The sequence below is a fragment of the Carlito syrichta genome, unplaced genomic scaffold (assembly GCF_000164805.1).
Source record: "Carlito syrichta isolate Samal-C Ts95f unplaced genomic scaffold, Tarsius_syrichta-2.0.1 Scaffold309486, whole genome shotgun sequence".
In the NCBI taxonomy this organism is placed as follows: Eukaryota; Metazoa; Chordata; class Mammalia; order Primates; family Tarsiidae; genus Carlito; species Carlito syrichta.
In genome coordinates this window covers 813,993-841,507 of record NW_007253582.1, presented here as the reverse complement: position 1 = coordinate 841,507, position 27,515 = coordinate 813,993, and the positions used below count along the sequence as shown (strand labels likewise).

General features: G+C 39.7%; 1 protein-coding gene across 1 annotated transcript in view; it reads right to left on the bottom strand.

Annotated features, from left to right (window-relative positions):
* The window catches only part of SEC24D (SEC24 homolog D, COPII coat complex component), a 100,750-nt gene extending 74,152 nt beyond the window's left edge, over positions 1-26,598 (bottom strand). The window contains exons 1-6 of the mRNA XM_008067357.2: positions 26,443-26,598; positions 17,601-17,730; positions 11,028-11,176; positions 9,258-9,503; positions 8,834-8,964; positions 2,213-2,324 (exon numbers count right to left, since the gene is read on the bottom strand). Coding sequence (XP_008065548.2) covers positions 2,213-2,324; positions 8,834-8,964; positions 9,258-9,503; positions 11,028-11,176; positions 17,601-17,730; positions 26,443-26,560 — 886 coding nt within the window. The 5' untranslated portion in view covers positions 26,561-26,598. The remainder of the gene's footprint in view (positions 1-2,212; positions 2,325-8,833; positions 8,965-9,257; positions 9,504-11,027; positions 11,177-17,600; positions 17,731-26,442) is intronic.
* Positions 26,599-27,515: the final 917 nt, after the last annotated feature.

The following is a 27,515-nucleotide window of genomic DNA, read 5'->3' as shown; positions in this document are numbered from 1 at the left end:
GGCAGGTCTTGAACCCGCGGGCTCAGGCAATCCACTCACCTCCGCCTCCCAAAGGCACGGGAAGGTTTCACATTTTTAAGCACAAGTTGGAAATCTGGAATTTTACACAAAATATTTTGATTTTTATGTAATGGCAACTAATTCAAATAGAAACAAAACAAAATATCGTGAAGAACACATTAACATGACTGCAGGCCTAATCCATTTCTTGGGTTCTTCTGCAGAGGGTCTGAGAGAAGGGGGGAAATAATAAGGATAATACAAGGAAACATGGAAGGATACGAAAAGGAAACAAACAGGATAACAACAAGGCTAATAATAACAGCAAATGTGTCAGGTATCATTCTGCAATGGTCATATGCAAACTCATTTTAGTCCCTTAAGAGCCCTATGTGATCGATAGCTTTATGATCCACTTTACTGAGGAGGAAACTGAGACACCAGCAGGTTAAGTGACCTGCCAACAGTCAATGAGTTAGTAAGTGGCAAAAGTGGAGTAAGAACCCATCCTAATTCTCTGCAACATCCTGGATAAATTGGATCCAGGTTCTGAAGGCCTGGAATTCTAGATGAGGGGTGGAGACCAATCCTGCTTGCCCATGGTCAACAATGAAACATTATTTTTTTTAAACAAGAATAAGATGATCAAATGAATACTTGAAGAAAATCAATCTACCCAAAGTGTACACGACAGCTTCTGGGAGCAGAAAAAGGTTTGAGATGGTAGATGGTCCACTGCTTTAAGAATCAAGGTCAATCCTAATAGAGGGTAAAACCAGTGTTTTGGCAGCAGGAATATAAAGAAAAAAATTATTAGGCAATACATGTAAATATGCTGAACACTTTGTTCCATATTTGGACAAAACCTTCCTCATTATCATCATCACAATGTTACACAGACTGTGAACTAAGAATTTTAAAAAATATTTTAAGCCAGGCTCGGTGGCTCAGCCTGTAATCCCGTGCCTTGAGAGGCTGAGGTGAGTGGATTGCCTGAGCCCGCGGGTTCGAGACCCGCCTGGGCAGCGAGACCTCATCTCTACAATAAAATCAAAAAAATCAGTCGGGTGTGGTAGCACATGCCTGTAATTCCGGTTACTTGGAAGGCTGAGGCGGAAGGATCGCCGGAACCCAGCAGGTCGAGGCTGTGGTGGCCGGGAGCGGCCACTGCACTCCAGTCTGGGCGACAGAGTGGGACTCCAACTCAAAAAATATATATATTTTAAAGGTATTTTGATTTTCCACTGTACTCAACTTTTACTAGTTGAAATGATCAATAATATTTTAAAACTGGCTATTTGTTATCTTTAAAGGATTTATTTTTGACAGTAAAATATGCATATGAGTGAGCTCATAAAGGTGACTACATATACTTTTCTTTCGGGAAGATAATATACACAAAAATAAAGTTGGAAAAAAGCTATCGAGAATCTATTTTTTATAAAAACTGGTATGCAACAGTGGGATAGGAAAGGTATGGCTACAGCAGGTAATTCAGCAACCTTAGGAACTAAGATTCAAAACTTCTTAAGATGCTTAATAAAGAGCACTATGGGATAATCTGAAAACATTCAATAAATTAACTCAACAAACATTTATGAAGCTAAGGCCCATGCTAGGAGAGATAATTAAAACAGATCATGAAAATGCAGCACAGTTAGTATCATAGAGAAACAAATAGACTAAGATGTGGCACAAGGAGACAATGACTCTGTCACTTGGACCAGAGGTAACTACATCAAGGATCAGGTGCTTCAACAGGGTCTTAAAAGACGGATAAGAAGCACAGAACCAAGGGGCAAGTCTCAAAACCAGATCCTGTTTCCAGAGACAAAGGAGCAATGTTTTTAAAACAGGTGCTTTTCTTTATTGGCTCTGACTCTAACCTGGGTGTGTGGCCTTGGACAAGTCATTTAACCTCCCTGGGCCTTATCCTCACTTCTGTAAAGTGAGAGAGCTGAACAAATACAGACTTTTCTTAAGCAGATATATTACTCTACACCTAATTGGAAACTCTCTGACTTCTACAAGCAGAGAAATTCACTTGGTAGTACTTTCTCAGTACTTAAGGGATTAATGGTAAATTGGTCTGTTATCAGCTATAATGAGACTTCTCATCAGTAAAACATTATTGAAGGGTATCAGTGTGTTTGCTTATAAAATGGTAAAAAATTTTAAAACCTCAATCAAAACTATTATTGCAAATAAATACCTTGGTCTTGTATCACATAATCTGTAGTGACCAGGGGAGGGATCTGGCCTCTGATGTTGGTGGCATAAACTTGTCCTCCTCTGGTGGCTCTATCATTCTCGATCACCTGGATCTGACAAAGAAGTCATCAAGAGCAAGTTAAAGTCAGTCAAGGCTCTTCCCAACACTCAATTTTTTCCTTCCCTCTCATTATTCACACACACACACACCACACATTTTCTAAATTCAGTTCATTTCAGATCAGATTCTCCTTATTGAGAACCTAACATGTGATTAGTTCCACCTTTTTTTACTTTCAAAATTTTAGATAAGTTTCCAAATTCTATTCTGTAATTCTCTGAGCTCTGAACCAGATCCTGCAGAGAACTTTATTTTTATTTAATTTGGTTATTAGCACTATAGGTAAGCATTTTAAAAAAAAGATTCTGATAGGAAAAGAAATGGCAAACAACTGCTTAAAGAAAATACTTTCTGCAATTAAAAGAAAACTCTAGGCTGGGCATGGTGGCTCATGCCTATACACTCAGTACTTGAGGAGATCAAGGTGGGAGATCAATTGAACCTAGGAGTCTGAGACCAGCTGGACAACACAGCAAAATCTCATCTCTACAAAAAAATCAAAAAATTAGCTGTGAGTAGTGGTGCACACCTTTAGTCCCAGCTACACAGGACGCTGAGCTGGAAGGATTGTCTGAGTCCAGGAGGACAAGGCTGCTTTGAGCCATGCCACTGTATTCCAGCCTGGGTGACAGAGTGAAACCCTTGACTCAAAATAATAATAATAATAATAATATGAAAATTGTCTTCTGAAAAACTCTGAAGTATTGCCTTGTCTATTCTTTCCTCCCATCCCATCTAATCCAGGCCCCAGCTGGCATTGACATCATTGGTTTAATAGAATGTTGGTGACAGACTTAGCCTGCTTTTAAATCTTCATGTCTGCCTTCTTTACTTAGGATTTAAGTTGTTATCAAATTAAAATATAAAATGTGTTCCAAATATAACTACTGTCAGACACAGCTGAAACGACCATGGACAGAGACAAGAAGAAAACAGAAATCAAAACACTGTCATTATATTCTATATTTGACCACAAAGTTAATCAAGTTCATTCAAAATCAGAGTAGTTTTTACATTATCAACATGTATTTCAATCATTTTAACCAACAAAAAGTCAAATATGAAAGTGAAGTAAAAGCCATAATAATATATTATAGTACCTGATGCACTGAGCCTATATATTGAACATAGTTCGCTTTCAATAGATTACCTTTCCAAAAAGTTTATTTTTAAATTATCCATTTGCAATTTACAAAACTCTGTCTCCAAAGAGACGTTATAAGTAGTAATTACATTTCTAAATCAATCCACAGCAGTGCCAGTTAGACTGGGGAGAAGCAATAATAATAATGAAGAAAGAGAAGGTGCGCTATGCCCTGTGTGCATCTAGGGGGAGAGTATCTAAGCAGAAGGACGTCAAGTGCAAAGGCCTTGAGGTGGGAGCACACCTGGCATGTCAAGGAGTAATGAGGCTGGTATGACTGAGGCAAAGGGGTAGAGAAGGCAAGAGCCCAGGTGAAAGGTGGGGTGGGGGGGGTATATGGCAGATACTGTAGAGACTTGCAGTCTACTGTTAAGAATGTTGGTTTTTAGCTAGAGGAATGTTGGCAGACTTTTTTAGCCATGATGTGAGCTTAGAATTGGAATGGATCACCTTGGTTGCTGCGTGTAGACTGACAGAGCAGGGAGACCAGTTAGGAAGCTCCTATAATCATCCAGGTAGATTATATCACCCAGTAGATAAGGGGTGACCAATAGAACCAGCTAAAGAATACAATGTGAGGTGTGCAAGAAAGAGAGAAGCAAAGATGATACCAAAGTTTTGGGCCTGAAGAGCTAGAAGAATGGAATTGGATCTGGATTTCAGGGAAAAGGTCTTGACTAGAAACATTTGCATTCTCATTTAAAGTCTTGAGAAAGAATGACATCACCTAGAGTGGTACTTCACAAACTTTAGCATATCTAAGAATCATCTGAAAAGCTTGTTGAAACACAGATATCCAGGTCTCCACCCCTAGAGATTCCAATTCCTTAGATCTGGGCTGAGGCCTGAGAACGAGAATTTCTAATATACTCTGAGTTCATGTCTATGATGCTCTCCTGGAAAAAAATTTGTGAGTAACGTTGACCTAGAGAGCAAATGTCAATGGAGAAAGGGACAGGTCCAAAGAGGAAGTCTTGAGACACTTCTAACACTAGATGGTCGGAGAGATAGGGAGAAACCAACAAAGGAGATAAGAGTCACCAGTGGGGAAGGCAGAGACATAAGTGAATGGGTGGTAACCCAGAAGCCAAATGTAAAGGTTGTGTTTCAAGGGCAATGGAGGAAACAGATCTGTCAACTGCTGGTGACAGTCAAGATAGGTGAGACCTGAGAACTGACCATTAGATTTGGTAATGGGAGGTGACTGGCATCCTGGACTAGCACAGTACTGGGGGTTTTGATGATGAAATCTAAACTGGAACAGGTTCAGGAGTGGGTGGAGACAAACTGAAGACAGCAGGCAACGCTTCTGGAGATTTCTTGCTATAAAATAAAGCCAAGAGATGGGCAGAAACTGGATCCAAATTTGGGAAGAGGCCAAGAGAGGCTTCTTTAATTAATGATGGGAGGTATCATAGGATATTCCTATTCTGGTAAGAACAATCTAGAGCCGGGCTCGGTGGCTTAGCCTGTGATCCCGCGCCTTTGGGAGGCTGAGGTAAGTGAATTGCCTGAGCCTGCGGGTTCGAGACCCACCTGGGCAGCGAGACCTCATCTCTACAATAAATCAAAAAATCAGCCGGGCGTGGTAGCGTGTGCCTGTAATTCCGGCTACTCGGAAGGTTGAGGCGGAAGGATCGCTGGAGCCCAGCAGGTCAAGGCTGCGGTGGCCGGGAGCGGCCACTGCACTCCAGTCTGGGTGACCGAGTGAGACTCCAACTCAAAAAAAAAAAAAAAAACAATCTAGAGAGAAAAAAATTTAAGTATATCATCAAATAACTGTAAATAATCCAAGAGAAAGGGGATGTGATGGTTAATTTTTTGTGTCAACTTGGCAAGGTCATACCACCCATCTTTGGGGCACACACCAGTCCAGATGGTGCTGTGAAGGTATTTTCTTCAATGTGATTAACATTTAAACCAGTAGACATTGAGTACAGCAGATTCCCCTCCATGATGTGGACTGGCCTCATCCAGTCAGCTGATGCCTTAAGAGAAAAGACTGACACTCCCTGAGAAAGGGGGACTTCTGCCCCCAGGTGCCTTTGGACTTGAGTTGCAATAATAACTCTTCCCTAGGTCTCCAGCCTGTTAGCCTGACCTGCAGATTCAGTCCCCACAACTGAGCGAGCTAAAATAAATCTCTGTCTTTCTCCCTTTTAAGCCATAAAAGTAACAACTAGTAATATGAGTATCAATAAAAGCACTGAGGGTTAACATTTAATTTCTAACATGTTATAGCAACAGATACTTTATTCCAAATCTTCAAGTTTATATTTAAATAAATATAGACTAAGTGATAGATTACAAAATTAGCCAAAATTCTCCACCCTTCCCTACATCTGTGCCCTTTTCTATGTAACTTACTGCTCCTCCAATAAAGAGGCAGAGTACATTTTCTACTTCTTGAATCTGGAGTGGTTTTGTGACTTGCTTTGGCTAAAAGAATATAGCAGAAGTGGTGATGTGCCAGTTCTAAGCCTAGCCTCAAGAGGTCTGGCACCCTCCTGCTTTCCCTCTTGGATGTCTGCCACCATGTAAACAAACCTGGTCTAGCCTGCTTGACAATATGGCCCAATTATCCCCCACCAACAGATGGGTACCAGACACGAAACACATGAATGACACTAAATATGGTGGGCAGAATGGTGGCCCTCCCAAAAGATACACCCATGTCCTAATCCCTGAAACCTGTGAATATTACCTATGGCAAAAGTACTGGTTAAATTAAGAATATGAAAGGAGAAGCTCATCCTGAGTGATCCAGGTGAAACTTAAAGAACGACACAGGGAGGAGGAAGTAGCCATGTGACCACAGAAGCAGAGGTTAGAGTCGTGTGGTCACAAGCCAAGAAAGGCCTTAAGCCACCAGAAGAGCCAAGGTACAGATTCTCCCCTACAGCCTCCAGAGGGAGCACAACCATGCTATCTTAGTTCATTTTTCATTGCTTATAACAGAATACCTGAAACTGGGAAATTTATAAAGAAAAGATACTTATTTTTTATAGAGGTTAAGAAGTACCAGGTTGAGAGGCCACATCCAGTGAGGGCCTTCTTGCTGGTAGAGACTCTGCAGAATCCCACTATGGTGCAGCACATAACATGGTACAGGGGCTGAGAGAGCTAGCTTATGTCTCTCTTCCTTTTCTTTTAAAGGCACCAGTTGACTCCCGTGAAACCCACAAATACATAAATTATTAATCCATTCATGTGGGCAGAACTCTCATGACCCAATCACCTCTTTTTTTTTTTTTTTTTTTTGAGTTGGAGTCTCACTCTGTCACCCAGACTGGAGTGCAGTGGCCGCTCCCGGCCACCGCAGCCTCGACCTGCTGGGCTCCGGCAATCTTTCTGTCTCCGCCTTCCAAGTAGCTGGAACTACAGGCATGTGCTACCACATCCAGCTAATTTTTTTGATTTATTGTAGAGAAGAAGTCTCGCTTGCCCGGGTGGGTCTTGAACCCGCAGGCTCAGGCAATCCATTCACCTCACCTCCCAAAGCGCGGGATCACAGGCTGAGCCACCGAGCCCGGCTCCAATCACCTCTTAAAGGCCCTGCCTCTCAATACTACCACCCAGGGGATTAAATTTCAGCATGACTTTTATTTATTTATTTTTTTTGAGTTGGAGTCTCACTCTGTCACCCAGACTGGAGTGCAGTGGTCGCTCCCAGCTACCGCAGCCTAGACCTGCTGGGCTCCGGTGATCCTTCCACCTCAGCCTTTCAAGTAGCTGGAATTACAGGCATGCACTACCATGCCCAGCTGATTTTTTGATTTACTGTAGAGATGAGGTCTTGCTGCCCAGGCGGGTCTCGAACCTGCGGGCTCAGGCAATCCACTCACCTCAGCCTCCCAAAGGCACGGGATTACAGGCTGAGCCACCGAGCCCGGCTCAGCATGACTTTTAAAGAGGGCAAATACTTAAAACACAGCACCTGCTAGGGCATTGCTTTTGTACTTCTGGCCTCCAGAACTGTGAGAGCATAAAATTTCTGCTCTTTTGAGTCATCTAATTTGTGGTGGTTTGTTATAGCAGCTACGGGAAACTAAACCCATCCAGGCCCAGCCAAGCCTCCAGCTGACCCCAGATGCATGAGCAAGCCCAGCTCAAATCAGTCAAGACTGGTCCAGATCAGCAAAACTGCCCGACAACTTAAAAAAAAATATATATATATATATCTATGTATATCTATATATGTATATATGTATATGTGTGTGTGTGTGTGTGTGTGTGTGTGTGTGTGTGTGTGTGTGTGTATTAGTAAGCAGTGGTTCCAAGCTACTAAGTTTTGTGGTGGTTTGTTACACAGCAAAAGTTAACTAAAATAGTAGCTCTTTGTGCTCCTTAGTTTATTTCTAACTCTTTCTACTTATGCTTATATAACCTATTCAAAGACCCAGAATTAACTGTAGTCCATTTAATTATTATTCTGAAAGGATTTGAAATCCCTGCTCATTGCCATAAGACCTGCAGCTTCTCCTGAGAGAGAAATACACATCCCTGCTTCCATTGTGACATTGGGCTTTGTTATACTTGTTTTGGTCAAGGTCATGTGAGTGGTTGTAACACATGCCACACACGAAAGAAAGCCTTATGAGCTATTGCACGTTTTGGCCAGCTCCTTTCCCTTTCTCCTTCTACCACAAAAATAATTTTTAAAAAACCAGCCTCTTCACCCTGGACTCTGAAATGAAAAGGGAAGCTAAAGCAGAGCCTAAAGCCAATCTGTAACTGCTGCAGCCTACATGTAACCTGAGTGATAAATACACCTTTGCAGTTACAAGCAAAGTTGAGAATTGTTTGCTACGCAGAATAACCTAGCAACGCTCACTGATACAATTATTAAAGAATAGCTCTGCAAAGAAAATCACTTGGGTTACAAAGAGATAAGTAACAGTTCTAACTCTACATAAAACTATTTTTTATATGCAGAATGTAAAATACTTTATACTTTCAGTCTTCATGGGTCTCTTACGCTTATTGAAAAGGGTCCTTTAGTTATCTAAAATAGTACATTTTATAGAATATAGTCTTACTGCAAATTACTCATTAACCAACAATAGATGCTGCCAATATATGTCAATGGAAACATTAATAGACACTGCCAAATTTATACAACAGAAAAGAAAAAATATCTACATAGGCTGTTCTCTCATGGAGTCCCCTAGTATGCCCATAACCCTAGGATACCTCTCCTCTTCCATACATATAAGAAAATGTCTTTGTGATGAATGTGCCCTAATTTCTATGATAAAGGACAGGATAAATGCTAACAAACTGAAGAGCTTCTGAGAACAATGAATAAGTAATGCTCCTTTGATGAGGGAGACAGTGGGCATAAGAAGAGCACTTACCGGGCTGGGGATAGAGTCAGGATCCAGCTTCTTCTGGGGTGGTGGTGGACCAGCCATCTGGGCAGGCCCTCCAGGGAAGCCTCCTGGGTAGGAGAGCTGTGCTCCTGCCATCTGGGGGCCAGAGCTGGCAGCTTGGAAAAAATTTTAAAAGAAATGACTATAATCCCAAATCCCATATGTAAAACTCATTGACAATATTATGCTGTTCAGTCAAGCATGTTGCACTTTCCATCTTACTAAAAAAGGCAGGAGTCAAGTGTGAATATCTACGATTCCCCATTTCTTTTTCTTGGCATACTAGTCAAAAACTACCACTCTTCAAAAGTAAGTGATAGATACCTGCTAACATAGGATCAAAGCTGACCTTCAGGTAAAGGTTCCCCTAGGTTGCCCAAGGCCTTCCTCTGAACCCTGCCCACCTTACCCTGTTGCGGAGGATATCCAGTGCCCAGGGTCTGGCCTGGAAGAGGTGGAGGCTGGTACTGGGCATTTGGATGAGCAGGCCCAGGGTGCCCATCCAGCCTGTATGTTGGAGGAGGAAGCAGAGATGAGGCACCAGGGCCATTTAGTGTGGTGGGCGGTGGTGGAAGAACCTGAGAGCCAGGCTGCAAAATGGACGGCTGTGGAGGTCGTGGAGGGGGCCCCTGGTTGGGGGGAGCCATGCCCGAACCTGCGTGAGAAAGACCAGCCCACCTGAATGCACATTTTTCAACTCTCAGACTCCTACAAGACACATGTTTTGCTGACATAAGCAAGAAGACACTTTATAAGTACAATTTTTTTAATTACCAATTGAAATCTTCATTCAGAAAGTAATACAAATACTATTTGAGGCATTTTATAAAACTAGAAAATTTTTAAAGGGTAAAAGCAACACTCATAATTTTAGTGGGAGAATAAATAAGATAAATTTTAATTCAATTGTGTTAACTTTACATGATATATATGCATTAATTATGGCATCTGGATCTGGTGCAAACTCTAGAAAATCATATAGGAAGAAAATGTATTACATAACAAGCATTACTCAGATAACTTATATGTTCAATAAATTATTTACACTCTGTGCTTGACTTGATCAAATAAATTTCAGAACTAGGTAGAAATAACCAGAGAAAAGGAATGGGCCCCTAACCTGGTTTCCAATACTACTGGAATTATCTGTAAAACCAGATTATGTTTTCCTTTCTCTGATTATGTGAAACTGAGTTGCTTCTTTGGAGACTTAGCCACTCTGAAATCAGTAAATGACAGAAAATATTCTGAAAAACTAATTTTAAGTAGTATGGCAACATTCTTCATCAAGATAAATGGCTGACAATGTTGCCATTACAATGAAGATTTCCATGACTCCGAGAATATACAGCACTTCTATTGATGTACATCTCAGTACTATAACTCTTTCTCTCCTATTCCTCTCTTTTCTGTCTTACAACATCTGAGCTTCCATTATTCCCATGATCTAAACACAGAATAAAAATGCACTGTGAAACAATGAGTATTATATTTTCAATTTTGGGGCTTCATACTAAGCAACATAAGGTTAAAACTACCTTTATTTTATTTCTTAAGATAATTTCACTGTTCTGATGTTTATTTGTGAAGTCAACATTTTTTGTTTTTTATTGTTTTATCATTGACTGCTTTATCATTAAATATTCTGAGGGTCCTTCAATTATCTTGAAATAAATGGCAGCATGATCAGGAAAAAAAAAATAATTATAGGCATACATAATAGAGATGCCTTATATAAAAAAGTCCAAATACTACTTCAATATGGTATGTCATAGTTACATTTATTTTTAAAGTGAAGGAAACTTTCTTTTTTTTTTTTTTTTTTTTTATTTTTTGAGTTGGAGTCTCACTCTGTCGCGCAGACTGGAGTGCAGTGGCCGCTCCCGGCCACCACAGCCTCAACCTGCTGGGCTTCGGCGATCCTTCTGCCTCAGCCTTCCGAGTAACCGAAATTACAGGCATGCGCTGCCATGCCCGGCTGATTTTTTGATTTATTGTAGAGATGAGGTCTTGCTGCACAGGTGGGTCTTGAACCCGCGGGCTCAGGCAATCCCACTCACCTCAGCCTCCCAAAGGCGTGGGATTACAGGCTGAGCCACCGAGCCCGTCAGGAAAACTTTCTTATAAAAAATAAGCATGACATAAAGCAGTCAACAAATGCTAATAATAAAACTGTTACCATAGCTGTTGATCTGCATAGCACTGAGCTGACTGCCTAGCTGGGTGACAGATGAAGTGGACACAGGACTTGGATAAGACGACTGGGTAGAAGGTTGATATGGTGCATAAGAAGATGCCACGTTGTTGACAGGTGGAGGACCTGGAAATCTGAGAGGGGAAAAAAGGCTGTTAAACAATATCATAGAGTCTCATAAGCAAATGACATACACCAGATGTCAATAGCTTGCAAGATTAAATAAGGCACTAGAAAAATGGCTAATCCATGTTAAACATTTAATTAAGCTTGATGTGAGCTCAACATAAATCATGTAGCATTATCTCACATCTATGCTCACAGGCTGAACATGTCAAGATAGAAAAAAGGAAAAAATCTGTAACAGGAGCACACAACCAGCTTTGGAAATCAAGTTGGGAAGTGAAATCCACCATAGGCTTATCTGAAATAAAGCTAATGATCAATAGAACAGAAATCAAGAAAACGAAATGCTTTATGGCTGTATGTTTATGATCATTCTGCTTATATCTTACTTTATTTTTTTTTTTTTGAGTTGGTCTCACTCTGTCGCCCAGACTGGAGTGCAGTGGCCACTTCCGGCCACTGCAGCCTCACCTGCTGGGCTCTGGCGATCCTTCAACCTCTGCCTTACAAGTAGCTGGAACTACAGGAGCGCGCTACCACGCCCTGCTAATTTTTTGATTTATTGTAGAGATGAGGTCTCGCCAAGTTGCCCAGGTGGGTCTCGAATCCGCGGGGCTCAGGCAATCCACTCACCTCAGCCTCCCAAAGTGTGGGATTACAGGCTGAGCCACCGAGCCCGGTTCCTACTCCATTTTTTAACAAAACATCATCTACACTACAATTTGAAGTGAACAGGACATTCCCTATTTAATACTTGAAAATGAACAACTCATTAAGACATTTTGGAATGGCTCACTTTTTTGAAATCTAAAAATCCCATCATGCTTCACTTTTGATTTAGTTTGAACTTATTTTAGGTATTGTTCCTTGTTTTGTATTTAAAAAGTTCACCATCTAAACTATTGTGGTTAATCTGCCAAATGAGTGTGATACCTGGCTAAGAGTCACATTATGGACTCATTATCAATTTCAAATTTTAAATAAAGTTAAATTTTCCCAAACAGTATAACTCTGATTTCAATTTCTATATCTGTAAATTGGGAACAATTTCCCTAGTGGCTGACGTCTTGCCTTCTGCCCCTACTTCCACTGGAAGAGTTTGGAGCAGTGCCTGAGAGAGGCTTGCCTGAAGTTCCACAACTTATTTGTGACAATACTCTGACCAGTCTTTTCCCATGTTTTAAGAAAGTACATTTTTCAAAATATCACACCAATTTTATCTTGTCATTTTTCTCTATATGTTTTGAATGGTGTAACTATTATAAACAAAAACTAAATTTTTCACTCATTACTGATTGTATGACATTAAGTATATTTCCAGAATGAAATTTCACACTTTGAGATAAATGAATGATGAAAATGCTCTTTTCATTGTACCCACAGGTACAAGCCATCCTATAGCAGATAACTGACTATAAAAGATTATAAAATTAAAATGAATAACATTATAACCGCAAAATATTGCTAAGCAAAACTGTCAAAAATCTTCTCCTGTTACAAAGGTCAATATAGTTAGACTAAGCAGCTGTAATTTAAATACATTTTGAAAAAATACGAATAAAGATAGAAAATACAAATGTTAACTTTTCACAGTAAAAGTTTTCTTTATATCGCCAATCAATTACACTAGTGAAACACACAGGGTAAAACATAACTCTTGCTTGACACATTTAAAATACACTGTGGTCACTTGAAAGGGATTTCAAGAACTGCAGAAGATCTGTTTTATAAATCAATTGTCTCATAAGAAGTCTTAAACTATTTCTTTTTTTAAAGAAATAATCCTTTGTGTCTTTTTTAAAAACTCACTCATGGGGGATAGATAATTGGAGTAATTAATTATACACAGAGGGGATGTACATGCACTATAGACTATAACAGTGGATGCAGTGAAGTTTGGTTACAGAGTTTGGAGCTGATAAGCAGGAACCAGGGAAGCAGCATTTAAATTGAGGAAAAAGTTCTCCTAATAATATTTTTAAAACATAAAATTCTGTGAATCCCTTTTTATATAGAAAATACTGGTAGGACAAAATGTATTTTCAAATAAGAGTTATGACACAAGCAGCCTCAAGTATTTTTTTAACTTAACAAAGATCAAAGATTTAAAACTGAAAATTAGAGAATATACAACTCCCAGCTATTACCTTCAATCCATAAATGGCTACTCATCATTCAGAGTTTAATACATGTCCTGGGAATTAGGCTTCAGAAATTCACAAATAAATCATTTCTTTCTGACCAACTTAAACATGGTAAGTTTTAATATATTTGGTTTTTTGTTTTGCTTTGTTTTTTGAGTCAGAGTCTCACTCTGTCACCAGGCTGGAGTGCAGTGGCACAATCAAGGCTCACCACAGCCTCCACCTCCTGGGCTCAGGCAATCCTTTTGCCTCAGCCTCCCAAATCACTGAGACTACAGGCACGTACCACTATACCCTGCTAATTATTTTATTTTTTGAACAGATGAGGTCTCGCTATGTTGCCTAGGCTGGCCTCAAACTCCTGGGCTCAAGAAATCCTCCCACCTCAGCTTCCCAAATGCTGGGATTACAGGCACGAGCCACCACACTCAGCCTAGATTTGGTTTTTAAAAACAATATTATCAACTTAAAAAATAAAAATGTTATTAAGTAGGTAACAAAACTGTTACAAAAGGGAAAAGAGATTAACAGAACGTTTTAAACATACAAACTGGTTTAATATTTTGCAATTTCATTACTTTACTAAATTAGTTATTCAAAGTTACACAGCATGTGAGAGTAAAGTTTAAGTGAAAATCCAGGTCCTCCCACCCTTAGTGTAGACACCTATTGTGTGATCACAGGCAAGTCACTTAATTTCTGAGCTCTCAGCTTTCAAACAATAAAAACTAGCAGGTAGAGCAGAATGATCCCTTTCTTGCTATTAAAATAACGTGGTTAAAATTAAGAACCATACAAAGTTAAATACTTCTCACGTTGATTGCCTTCGTTTAACATGCTTCTGGACTGAGAAATACTCGATTATATATTTTAATTTACTGTTTCAATGAATGTTAGAAAAGGGATGATTCACCACCAGAAAGAAGTTAATAAAGGATTAATTCTAAGTTATTAATAAAACATGAAAATTCAACCTCAATTTAATCCTAATCCTCTGTAGAGTAGACTCAGCTGTCTGTGGCTTGCTTACCTTCAAACACTCCCCATTTTCAAGTTTGCAACAAATTGTTCAAAAAATGAGATGCACGCTGAAGTTTGTGTATATGAAGATAAGATGCCAAATTTTTCAAGATTTGATTAAAGCAAAATCTGGATTTTAAATATCCAGCCCATAGAGTAGAGAAAATTAAAGCTCTGAGAAATTCTATCATTGCTTTCCATATTTAAAAAAATTAAAGAAAAAACAACTATTTCTCTTATTTTTATTGCTCCCTCCTCTCCATTGAAATCCATTTCTGAATCAATAGGTTCACATACATCAGTTTCAATTTGGGAAGCTGGGTCCCTGTCTCCTTCAATTCACCGTTTCTTAGACAAATAAGATGACTTCTAATTAAATAATTGACTTTTTATCTTACTACTAAAAAATGAATTTTTAGGATGTAGAATTTTTTTTTTTTTTTACAAATTAATCCTACTCAGTGGTAACCCTATGTTGATAACTTTAGCATTATTTACAGGTTTAAGACATTTATTCTTCTTCAGTCAAGATCAAAAGGCATGATTTTAAAATTTTATATAGCATTATCTTCAAAATAGCAATAATTTAAAAATAAAAAGTATGCATTTTTTATTCAAAGCAACATAGTAACTGAATTAGCTCTTGTTTTTATTTGATAGTTTAGATATGGTAAACATTAATAAAGGAGTTCTTTGATCAATCTTTTAAGTGCAAATGACACAGACAAAATATAAAACCCACAAAAAAGGCTGCATACCATCTATGCTCTTTGACAACCTCTGTCATCAGCCTAGTGTAACTCACCTGCACAATCACTGTGCACTTTGCCCTAGGATTGCACTGTGTACACAGAAACGTGTCCCATGAGGGCAAGGCAGCATGGTACACGAGACTTAACCTGAGATCCTAGACTTTTCTCTGACCTTTTCATTTTTTCACCTAATTCTACATTTTCATTCAGTATGCAAGTTGTAGTTAGTGAATAGTGAAGGGGAGAAGGCAACATCTGTCAGTGCTTCCCTGGTAAGCACAATAAAAGCCGTTTCTGAAATTGAGCTGTCATCAATAACTAGACTGAGCTCTAAGGAAGAACAAGCTCTAGGCAGTGGACTTTCCATATTCAGTGGAAATAATATTGACAACTGCTAACCGTGTGTTGAGTCCTTCATGGGTACTGTGTACTGTGTAAGGTACCTGGCATACATTAATCATCAAAATCCTCACAACCACATATTGTTGTCACAATTGTCTTGAGCAAACCAAGGCACATTAGAGGTTATGTCACTTATCCAGCTGGTAACTGCTTGGGCCAAGGTTAGCAAACAAGTCCTTACTCTAGAGTCTACGCTCACCACTGGCCCAGACCCTGTGCTGGGCTCATATTCGCACAGCCAGGGCCTGCTTGATGGCAAAGTCCATGATTTACTTACTGCTAAGCAACTTAATCAAGCGAAACAAATGGCGATAAACCAAAAAGATCAATCCAGTCCAGGCTAATACCAGTGCCCAAAACCTTTTCTAAACTCGAAGGCAACTGTTCAATCTTTGCATTTCTTTTTTTAAAAATATCTGAAATACAGCCAGGCACAGTCACTCACACCTGTAATCCCAGCACTTTGGGAGGCAGAAGCAAGAGGAATGCCTATACCCAGGGGTTCGAGACCAGCCTGGGCAACGTGGCGAGACCCCATCTCTACAATAAATCAAAAAACAAAACAAAAAAAATTAGCCAGGTGTGGTGGCACAGGCCTGTCGTTCCAGCTACTTGGAAGGATGAGGTGAAAGGATCTCCTGAGCTCAGCAGGTTGAGGCTGTAGTATGTGAGTGTGCCACTGCACTGTAGCCTGGGGGACAGAGTGAGACTCCAACTCCAAAAAAAAAAAAAAAAAGTTTGGAAGTCCACAACAATGAATTTTCCCGATCTCCTCTCCTTTACTTCTGAAATAATAATTCTATCTTCTTATTTTATAAGTGAGAAAAATAAGGCCTGGCGAGGCCAAAGAACTTTACCAGCATCCATAGTTAGTTAATTGCTTGAACTAGAAAAGCCATCTTGGGTCTTAGTCTTTTTGCTTTCCCTTTATTGCCCTTCTAGCACTCTTTGAGACTAGGGGCAGTAGGGTCAAGTCTCCACTAAGGGCCTTTGACTTCTTGCACAGAGCTCAAAGCACAATCTGACTTAAGCCAAATTAGAATCATCCTGTATTTTCTGCATTAATTTCCCTCTGTATTCTCCAGCTAACATTCAAGAGCAAAAGTTGTTATGACAAACAAGAGCCAGCTAGTGTCAAACTCACAAATGTCCTGTAGGAGACTCAATGAGATGATTTTTAAAATCCCAGAGGGAGTTTTCCTGCTATGGAGGACTACAGGCTTCTTAAAAGATAATGACTAAATCACTTCACCATTAGCAAAGTTCAGACTCATACATGGGTTACTCTCTCCATCACCCCCCAGTCTAACAACCTGGGAAAGGAACCTGATAAATGAAGCTTTTGGGTAGTCCTTGGAGAAACTCCAGAATCAACACTGCCCAGAGTTTGGTGCTGTACCTCTCAGCAGCCACACCTTACAGGACAAACAATAATGGGATTTCTAATGGGGAAGGTGTGTTGCTGGCTCCCTTCCCAGGGAACAGTCCTTAGAGGGTTGCAGCCTCTAAATATTTCACATATCTCATACCTTGGCTTCTCTAGGCCTGCTTCCAACTTTTTTCTTCCTCAATTTATTATAAACACAAACAAGGTTTACTTACTGTGTTGTTTCTACTATAGCCCTGCCTTCTGAGAGTCCTTCACTGGCATCTATGGGCCTTCCATATCAAACTCATAGATTTTACCATTGGCCGCAATCTGATTTAATTAAAAATATGCATTAAGCACCTATTGGCACTGAGTTCAGTTCTGTGAAGGATCCAAGGGTGATTTCAAATTCTATTGAGGAATACAGGCCATCAGCATCTGAAGGAATTAGAGATTAATACAAAATAAACCGAATATAATAAAATATTAGGTTTGAAACAAGTAGTTTTTGACATATTTTTAAATATTTACAAATGTTGATCTTTTCCTCCGAAATTTTTTTCCTTTGTTTTTTTGCTTTGTTTCCTAAGGCAGTTTTTCAGTAGTTTTTTTTTTTTTTCCCCCCAAGAATATAGACATTATGAAGAAGTCAAACTTTAAACCAATAAACATTCAAGTTTGGAAGGTATTTCTGAGACCATTTTAGTAGAATATACAAATAAGGACTGGAATCTACCTAGCTTACCTTTGGGGAGGATGACCTGAGGCATGAGCTCCATTCTGGCCAAACTGATGGGGTACTGAAGGAGAAGGGCCTGGAGGCAACAGCATCCCAGGGGCAGCAGTTCCCAAGGGCCCGGCTGGCTTCATCATACCTGCAAGAGAGGCGCATGAATTTAGAAGTATATCGGTCTTCTTAAGCATAGAAATCTTTTTATATTAAAGTGCAAAAAGAGCCGATGCAAGGACATTAGGTTAAAAATGAAAACTAGGTGGAGGAGGGAAACAAATGGGTTAGGAAAAGATCTCCTCCAGATCTGTCAATGCCAGGCTCTGGCACAGGTATTTCACTATCATAATTATAGAAGACCAGAAAAGAAGGGAATCATTTTAACACTAAACAGAAACTAAAACAGCAGAAATAACCTTCACAGAGCACACTAGTTAGAACCTTCACAGAGCACACTACCACACAAGGGATACTTGAACATGCAATGGCAAATGTCAGTTGGATGTCAGAAAATAAATCAGGGAAAGGGAGGAAAATGTGTGGTAGAGCATTCAAACTCTAACTATGGTGGGGGGGGCACGACGGACACCACACCACTGAAAAGACCCCTGGGCTACAGCATGAGGAGAGCAAGTGGAGAACAGGGTCTGTTTTTCTAACAAATCCTGAGTACCTGCTTTGGAGCTTAATAATTTTTCCAGAATCCTGAATAATTGGGTGATAACCAGTAGGGGGACTGCTCGTCATCCCACTCACTCAGACAAAATATGGGACCACATGCAATTAGCGGATGCTCCTGGCAGTGTTTTCATTTATAAGCAGCGCTTCTCAAATAGAGATCTTAAATTGTTTCTCTTTGGAACTATTTCCAGTAATTTTATCTTGTCTTCTAGGGAGGCAAGGTAGAGGAGAAAATTCACTGGGCCTGGTTACTGTAGTTATCACACAGGGTCACTACAGTAGTTAAAGGCCATACTTGGTGTATGGCGCTGGGCAATAAGCTTATCCTTGACGACCTCAGCTTTCTCTCTGTAACCTGAAAGGTTTAGACTAGAATGTCAGTGAGACTCCCCTCTAGCCTCATAAAAGAAAAACAGAAAACAATTATCCTGCTTGCCCTGTCTACCTCCATCTGGCTTGTTTTTGCTCTGACCTATTCAATTTACTTTTGACCCTCCCCTCCTTTCTGGCAAGGTAATCTGTGACCTCCTAGCTGCCTGCTGTGCACTCCATTTGATCTCCTGATGGTATTTTACATTAACATCTCCTTTCTTTTGTTATCTTCATTCAGAAAGTTTTATTCCCTCAATAGAAAGAAACTGACTGGATGACCTGCAGTCAACCAGGAAGTTTCTTACATTGTAATAATTATTATAATAATGCTTTCAAGCGGGTGATTTCAGGTGTTTGTATAATCTAGAATAACAGGTAACCAGTGAAAAGCCTGTTTTCATGAATAATATTATTGAAACGTTCACAAGGATTTCTTCTCTTAAAACAAGATTCCTTAAACTGAATATATTTGTTGTATTAACTCTACAGTCATAGTTTATTTAGCAATTTTTCATATAACACCATTTTCAACAGTTATTTATTTTTTTAGTTGGGGTCTCACTCTGTTGCCCAGTCTGAGATACAGTGGCACAATCACGGCTCACCACAGCCTCAACCTCAGAGGATCGGTCTGCCTCAGCCCTCCCAAGTAGCTGGGACAACAGGCACACACCACTACACCTGGCGAAACTTTTTGTAGAGATGAGCTCTCACTATGTTACCTAGGCTGATCACAAATTCCTGGGCTCAAGCAAACCTCTTGCCTTGGCTCCCCAAAGTGCTGGGATTATATTAGGCATGAGCCACCATGCCAGCAAATAACATACTTATAATACTACATGTTAATATAAAGTTATAAATCCAAACCCAGTAAAGAGACTTTCAGCCCACAGACTTGGGTTTGAATTCACGACTCTGACAAGATGCCTTATTTTTCAATACATCGACTTGTAATACCACATCATGGCAATAATGTTCATCTCCAAAGACTGTTCTGAGAATCAGAGGCAACAGGTATGAAAACACTGAGAACCGTTGTTTCCTCTCTCCTGTCACATCCCCTGCTCTCCCTATTCAAGCATTTTTATTCCAACAAAGCATATGTTCCATAGTTACATGCACACTTGCATTTTCATTTCTAAGACATTACTTTGGACAAAAGTAGAAAATCCACAACAGTAGTATTAAAATATTTTCTTTTTTTTTTTTTAGATTGGAAAATACATTGATTTAAAAGTAAATTAGAGAGAGAGAATGAGAAGATTCACTTCCCCAAGGTAGGAAAGGGGGCCAACGCCAGGAAGCATGGCGACAGTCATAGCTCAAAGAGCACATGGCCACACCTGAGTCTAGTAAGGCAATGGCTAAAATATTTTCAACTTAAATAATCACATGTACTACAAGAAGAAAAGATATTGTTTTTTTTAAATAAGTAAGTTAATAGATATCTTTATCAACAATCCCCATTTATGTGTCTAGGGATTCATTAAACAGTTCTGATATACCCAAGCAGAACTTTTTTTATACACCAGTCTTACTAAAATGTGCGCTCCCTTTTGTTTTGGGGGAATCCACTCTATCTTAATGATTCAAACTCATTCTTATTCAACACACATTTAACATGCCTTTGAGGCACTTAGGGAAGAGACAACCATGCAAACAAATCATCACTGTGCCTTGGGATGAGTGTTATGATATGCAGAAGGGCTACCTAACTCTTCCTGTGGGGATCAAAGGGAAGGACTGCTTTAGCTTGAAGGACAACTAGGAATTTTCTTAGTATGAAAGACAGGCTGAGGGGAAAAGACAGCCAGAAGGCAAAGCTTGAGCAAAGACATGAGAGAGCACGGCATGACCAGGAACTGGCAAAAGGTTCAGTGTGGAGACTGTGAGGGAAAGTGGCCAGAGTGGAGGCTGTGCAGGTTGGTTGGGATCTGTTTGTTTCCTGTGTGTCATTTGGACTCTGTCCCCAGGGCAAAGGGAAGTCAGTATCATTAATATCTGAAAAGTCATAGTCCTCCCCTGGCCACACTATTGGCATTTTCAAAAGTGATCAGATACAAATAGCATCAGGCTATTTATAGAGCACTAGGAGAGTTTTAATAGGTAGGGAAAACTACACAGTGAGAATGAAGTAACTGTGCTTAGACCAAGAATATGTATATATGTCTAAGACCACAAATTGGTCTTTAATCAGTGGCTGATACTATAAACTCATTTACTTAATGACAATTTCAAACTCTGGCTTGCCCTGTATGGTCCTGAGCTGGAAAGGCAGAAACTCCATTTCCTAGACTCCCTTACAATTGGGCTTGCCACAGGCTCTAAATTGGGCAAAGCAATACATCTTTGGGAAACACTGGCCAGTCTGGTGGCAGAGTTGGTTATTCTGGGATAGAAAAGTTGGTGACTGATGGTGGAATGATCCTGTGTGGGACTGTGCATCATTATGGACCACAGAGACCCAAGTCTGGCTCTCTGCCTTTGTTTAATAATCTGTTTATTTCCTGATACCCTTTAATAAATCCTTTTCTTCTAGAGGCGATTGTTATTAGCAAAGGAACACTGACTAAAACCACATCACAGAAAAGTATACCTTGAGTTTGGTCCTGGATCTGACAAACTAAAAACAAAATTAATCCTTTGTACTCATACGTCCCCTCTGAGGGGACATCACAAATCTAGCAAACCACTCTTTTTATGTCCTATGAGGGGACAAAAAAAGATTGCTAGTCATTATACAAGACAAACTTATGCAAATGCAAATTTTTCAAAAACGTATGTCTCCTTGAAGTTTTCTATTCAAATTGCACGAAAAAGCAAATAAAGATATAGAATATATACTGAGATATACGTTAAAAAGTATCAGCTGGCATCAGATAGAAATCGAATGTGTGAAGTGCTTTCACAGTGGTACCTATACTTCTTTGTAATAGAAGGCAGTAATAAAGAACATTTGTATAAGAAAGGCAGCTGTGAGTATACCCTCTTTGCATCATATGGCATAACTTGAAAAGACAGATAAGCAAGTTACTATAGCCTTAAAAGAAAGAGACGTTCAAAGTTGAAGGCAGATTGCATTGAAAAATCCGTCAGTTGAGAAACGGTTTTCAGGAATCATGAGTGCATCTTTCCACATTATCTTCGAACCACAGACTGGACAATAAACTACATATTATAGGAGGAAGAAAACAAGACTGCATTGTCTGCTCGAATAGAAAAACACTAGGTGGAAGACGTCAAACAAATTACTTTTGTACAACATGTATCAATGAACCTGCAATGCACGTTGGTGACTGTTTCACACGTTACCACATGTTAGATAAATGTAAGATATAAAGTTTTGTTTTTTTGTCATAAAAATTCTTCCATGTTCAAAATTCCGTTATAATCCAAGTAGCATTACAATAAAATAATCAGTTCCAACACAATACTATTTAATATGAAGTGATTAGTTTTTCACTATTTCATGAAAAAGTGTAGTCAAGTTGCTAGTAGGTGATCCATAAGAAGTCTCCGAGTGCAAAGGGTTAAAAACCATTTGTAGAGAGGAAAGGCATTTAAAATAAACAAAGATGGACTCTTTATTGCATGGGTAAAACTGTAAGGCTGGGGTTCCTGCAGCACTGTGTTAGGTGGTACCTACAAAAGCTCACTATTTATTGGGAGCCTTTGTACCACCCCACAGCTTCTATCCGAGTACCAGGACATTAAGATTTCTTGACTCTGAGCTTCCAGGCCAGTGGTCCACAGTCACAACTGATTTTGCCCTTGGCAATGTCTAGGGCATTTTTGATTGCCAAAACTCCCAAAAGGTAGGAGGAGGTAATGCTGGTATCCAGTGAGTAGAGGCCAAGGGCGCTGCTACTAAATAACCTGCAATGCATGGGACAGTGCCCCGCCACTTTCTGGTTGGCCCCAAATGTCAAGAGTGCTGAGGCTGAAAAACTTTGTTTCAGAGAGCGGCATGCTCAGCCCTAATTCCTTCTTCACACTTTCTAAATGTACAATGGATTGTGACCCTTTCCCGATTAAGTCACTTCATCAGTACTTGACTACCTTTACAATACAGTCTAAATTCTTTAAGATGGTTCCACTTCCCCCTCCAGAAGCATCTCTTACTGCTCACATGCCACATCCCAGCCATGCCAAATGTCTTGCGGGTCTTCAAAGGTCCCCCTGCCAGCCCCAAGCTGCCTCTCAACCTGCCAGCTCTCACTCATCTTTCAGGGCATTTCCTCCAGGAAAGTCCCCTCCCCTCTAAAGCCTTGGTTGGGTACCCCTGTCACATGCTTCCATAGCACTCTCTACCTCTACTGTGATAGCACTTCCCTGAATTTCCATTGTTAATTTGTTTAATGCATACCCCACTGGATAAGTAAGTGCTATAAGGACTGACATTAGGTTCTCTTTATTCATTGTTATATCACCACAAGTAGTCTGTGTACTCAGTAAGTCTGTTAAATGTGTTACTACATAGCACCAGCATAATAAAAACACACAATGTATAGGCATAAATGGAAATATGACATGTGAGGAAAACAAAGCAAGAATTAGCACTGGCCAGATCTACGGTGGATCAGATACTTCAAAGACCCACAGTGGAGGTTGCCTATGTTTGTCCCAAATTCAATAAAAAGATCTAGACAAGAAGAAACACGATGACTGAAAATTAAAGTATTTCAGGTTATTCAGCACAAAGAAATAAAGGTTAGGGTAATTTAGTGAAAGTCTTAAATAATTAAGCAGAAACACCATAATTTATAGAAAGGTGTTAATTCCACAGAGTATGATAGCTTGGTTTTCTGTCTGAGAATTGAATAAGAAAAAACAGATTTGGCAAGGCATGGTGGCTCAAGCCTGTAATCCCAGCACTTTGGGAGGCCGAGGAGAGAGAATTGCCTGAGCTCGGGGGTTCGAGACCAGCCTGGGCAACTTGGTGAGACCTTGTCTCTACAATAAATCAAAAAATAAGCTGGGCGTGGCAGCACATGCCTGTAGTTCCAGCTAACGGGAAGGCTGAGGTAGAAGGATCGCCTGAACCCAGCAGGTCAAGGCTGCGGTGGCCATGAGTGTGCCACTGCACTCCAGCCTGGATGACAGAGTGAGACTCTAACTCAAAAAAAAGAAGAAGAAACAAGGTTAAATTAAAACATGAAGGATTTAATACAACAAAGACAGCTTTTTAAAATATTGGTAAATACCAGGGTATTTTGCTAATAAATGCTGCAGCTTGGCATTCTGTTAATTCATGGACTAAACATTTTTAATTACCTCGATTTAGCCATTCCACAATGTGTTCATATTTCAAAACAATATGTTGTACATGACAAATAGATAATTTTTTTGTCAATTAAAATAAAAATCATTTTAAAACATTTAATGAGTAACTTCTCTACTCTAGGCACATCTATTATAACACAGGATGGTAAATGGTATAGAGATCTGCAAAGGTGTTAGGAAAACACAAAAGGAGAAAAGGAATTATCAATAAACTCGAGGAAGAAAAAAGTCAGACATGCCTACAAGCATGGCACTTGAACTGCATCTGAAGGAGGAGGGTGAGGAGAAGTCCTGTCATGAGAACATGGTAGAGGCATGGGCAGGCTTTCTGGTAGTGGGAACTGCTAACCAAGGAACAAGTAAAACTGGCCTCCAAATGACAATGACTTAGTGTCACTGAAGCAACAAGTGTGAGAATGGGGCAGATAAACTGAAAAAAGAAAGTGGGTAAAATAATGAAAGCCTAAAGAGCTTAAAATATAAATAGGCTTAAAATATAAATAGACATAAAAGGTTTTAACCTTTATAAAAAGGAAAGTCCATATTTGATTTTCAAGCTGTTAAAAATCCCTCTGGCTCAAGAGCTGATGGTTTGGAAAAGGCAGTATTGGAGAGAGGGAAGACTGTGAAGGGACCATATTCTTAATCCAGGTGAAAGATGGATGAACTGAACTGCAAGAGTGACAGGAGGAGGATAGAGAGGGGAAGCAGATAGGAAAGATGTTTACGATGTTCCAAAAGTATTTGGGAAATCAATTTGTATTGGAGGAAGTAGAAAGGAGATATATATATTTTTTTAACAGTGAGTTTCTGGTGTGGATCACTGAAGATAATAAGTGAGATACGGAATGCCAGAAAAAACAGGCTTCTATAAAAGAATACTGAATTATTTGGGGCATGATGAGTTTTATGTGCCTAAGTAAACAGGTGGGCAGCTGAATTATGGACCTGGCACTTAGGGGAGACATCTGGGCTGGAGAAATAGATCTCAGGGAAAAGTACTTTATGGGGAATGATACAGCTTAGAGAAAAATCTATAGAGTAAGAAAAGAAAAGTGATAATAGGACACAGAAAGAAACAGCTACACCTAAGGATCATGTAGAAGGACACTTTCGGAAGAGATGTCCAGAAAGCAACCAAGCAAAACAGTGAAAGGATGGTGTCACTGAAACCAAAGGAGAGGAGAGTTTTATAAAAACAAGAGGGTAGACAGTGTCAAAAACAAAAGAGGAAGACAGGATAATGTCTACCACATTGAATAATGGGAGGCCATGGAAAACTCTGGTGAGGGAAATGGAAGGGAGATGGGGAGACAAGTTATGGAGCGGAGCATAAACCATACTGAGTCAGAGCCTAAGGCGGGGCCAAGGTTGAGAGTCCCTGAGTGCGGTGAGTATGTTCTCAGGAAGATAGCTGTGAACAGAGGAAAGAGGGTGTTATATTTAGGAGCATATGAGAGTTTGTTGTTTGCCTCCTAAGAGACCTTATGAATTCTTGCGCCACTACTTGCCAGCTCTATGACCTTAGACAAGTCCCACTATATCAAACATTCCATTTTCTTAGCTATAAAAGAGGACTAGTAATTGGAGGAATTTACAGGTTTAGGGAAGACTAAATCTTAAGGGTGATTTTCCACAGGATATTCATAATCTCTGCATCAAATTATGTATGGTTACTAACATAAGGCTCCCTATAGGGCTTTCTTCACCTCTGACTGACTGCACTTCTTGCATGCTATCTAGCAAAACCTGTAGCCTAGATATCTGAGCTGGTTCCAGTGAGCCCTAAGAGTTACTCACTGATGTATACATGGCCCATTTTCACAATGTACACATAAATGATATATAATTTAGCTAGGACCAATCCCAGGAAAGGACATGTAAATTTAATTCATTTAAAAATGTAATTCATAGCCGGGCTCGGTGGCTCAGCCTGTAATCCCGCGCCTTTGGGAGGCTGAGGTGAGTGGAATGCCTGAGCCCGTGGGTTGAGACCCGCCTGGGCAACTTGGCCAGACCTCATCTCTACAATAAATCAAAAATTAGATGGGCGTGGTAGCGCGCGCCTGTAGTTCCAGCTACTTGGAAGGCTGAGGCGGAAGGATCGCCGGAGCCTAGCAGGTCGAAGCTGCGGTGGCCAGGAGCGGCCACTGCACTCCAGTCTGGGAGACAGAATGAGACTCCAACTCAAAAAAAAAAAAATGTAATTCATTTTTATTAAATATTTATAATAACCTCACACTACTAATTAACAGCAAGAACAAGTCTAACAATAAGAATAAGACACTAAGGAAAGCTTCGTTTTAGTCTAATATTTAAAAACCAAACTTGTATTTCTTGCAATAACCAAACTGGTGATATAGAGTTCTGCTATGATCCTTTCCAAAAGATCCTATGATCTCAGGCCAGTACATCATATAGCAGGCATTCAGTACTTTCAAAGCTCTTCTTTTAGAATGTCTTATTGTCTCTGAGTCTGAGAACTCAACAAACACATACAAGTCAAAATAATGCACTTTACCTTGTGGAGATGATGCGTGCGACGGGTCTCCATAGTGCCCATAATGAGGTGGAGAAAGGCCTATTCCAGGCTGGGACTGAGAATAGGGGGGTGTAGCCACATAACCTTGTTGACTCATTATGAAAATATCATTCCAAAGGATAGCTCTACAAAAGAACTCTGCAACAGAAAAACAAAAACGTGTCAACAAGAGGGTTTCAGCACTTAATACTATTAAAAAAAAAGTTTATGATAGTTTGAGGTAAAGTACAACTATCAGGTGCATGAGACATCTTCATATTATACAATATAATGTATCATATCATTATCCACTAAAAATGATAATGGTCTAACCATAGCTCTTTGAAACTCAGTAAATCACTTTAATAATTCTGGGCAAATTATCAGGCATACAACCTGAATAACAACTGCCAACCACTTTTTCATTAGAAACCTGAAGTGCTTCCCAGATAAATCTCTCATAAGTGCTCCAACTATTCTGTGCTTTTGGTTTCCATGGTCATGTTTCAGCACAGAGAATACCATGCCCAGTCAGTTGACTGACCCCAATAACTACCAGTAGTCTGCAATCAGATGTTTTATGACTTGTATCTTTTCAGTGCTCTTCTAACTAGTAATTTTAATCTGATAATTAGCACAAAGAGAAATCATAGTCCAACAAATATAGCAAAAGATAAAGTTGATAATGGGCTTACTTTATGATCATGTCACAATTTGACCAAGCCAGGTGGTAGTTTCAACCATTTGAGTGTTCTCAGGGGTTTCTCAAAGATAACAGAATTTCTTTCTGATTTAAATATATCACAACTCTAAAAACAAATGCACCTATATTTAAGGAACTAAGAAAAAAAGTGTAATTTCATATGTGTGTAGGCACACACACTCACAAACATAACAGACTCATTTTGATTCTACTCAGAATCCAAACTCCAATTTGCTTAAATTTTCCATTTTTTCCAGGTTTTCACAAAATATGAGATGTTTCATAGGATTGGTCATTTAAAAAAACACACACATATTTTATGACAGGAAATGCTCCAAATCCTGGCAAGAGAAGTGTGTTTTCATTCCAT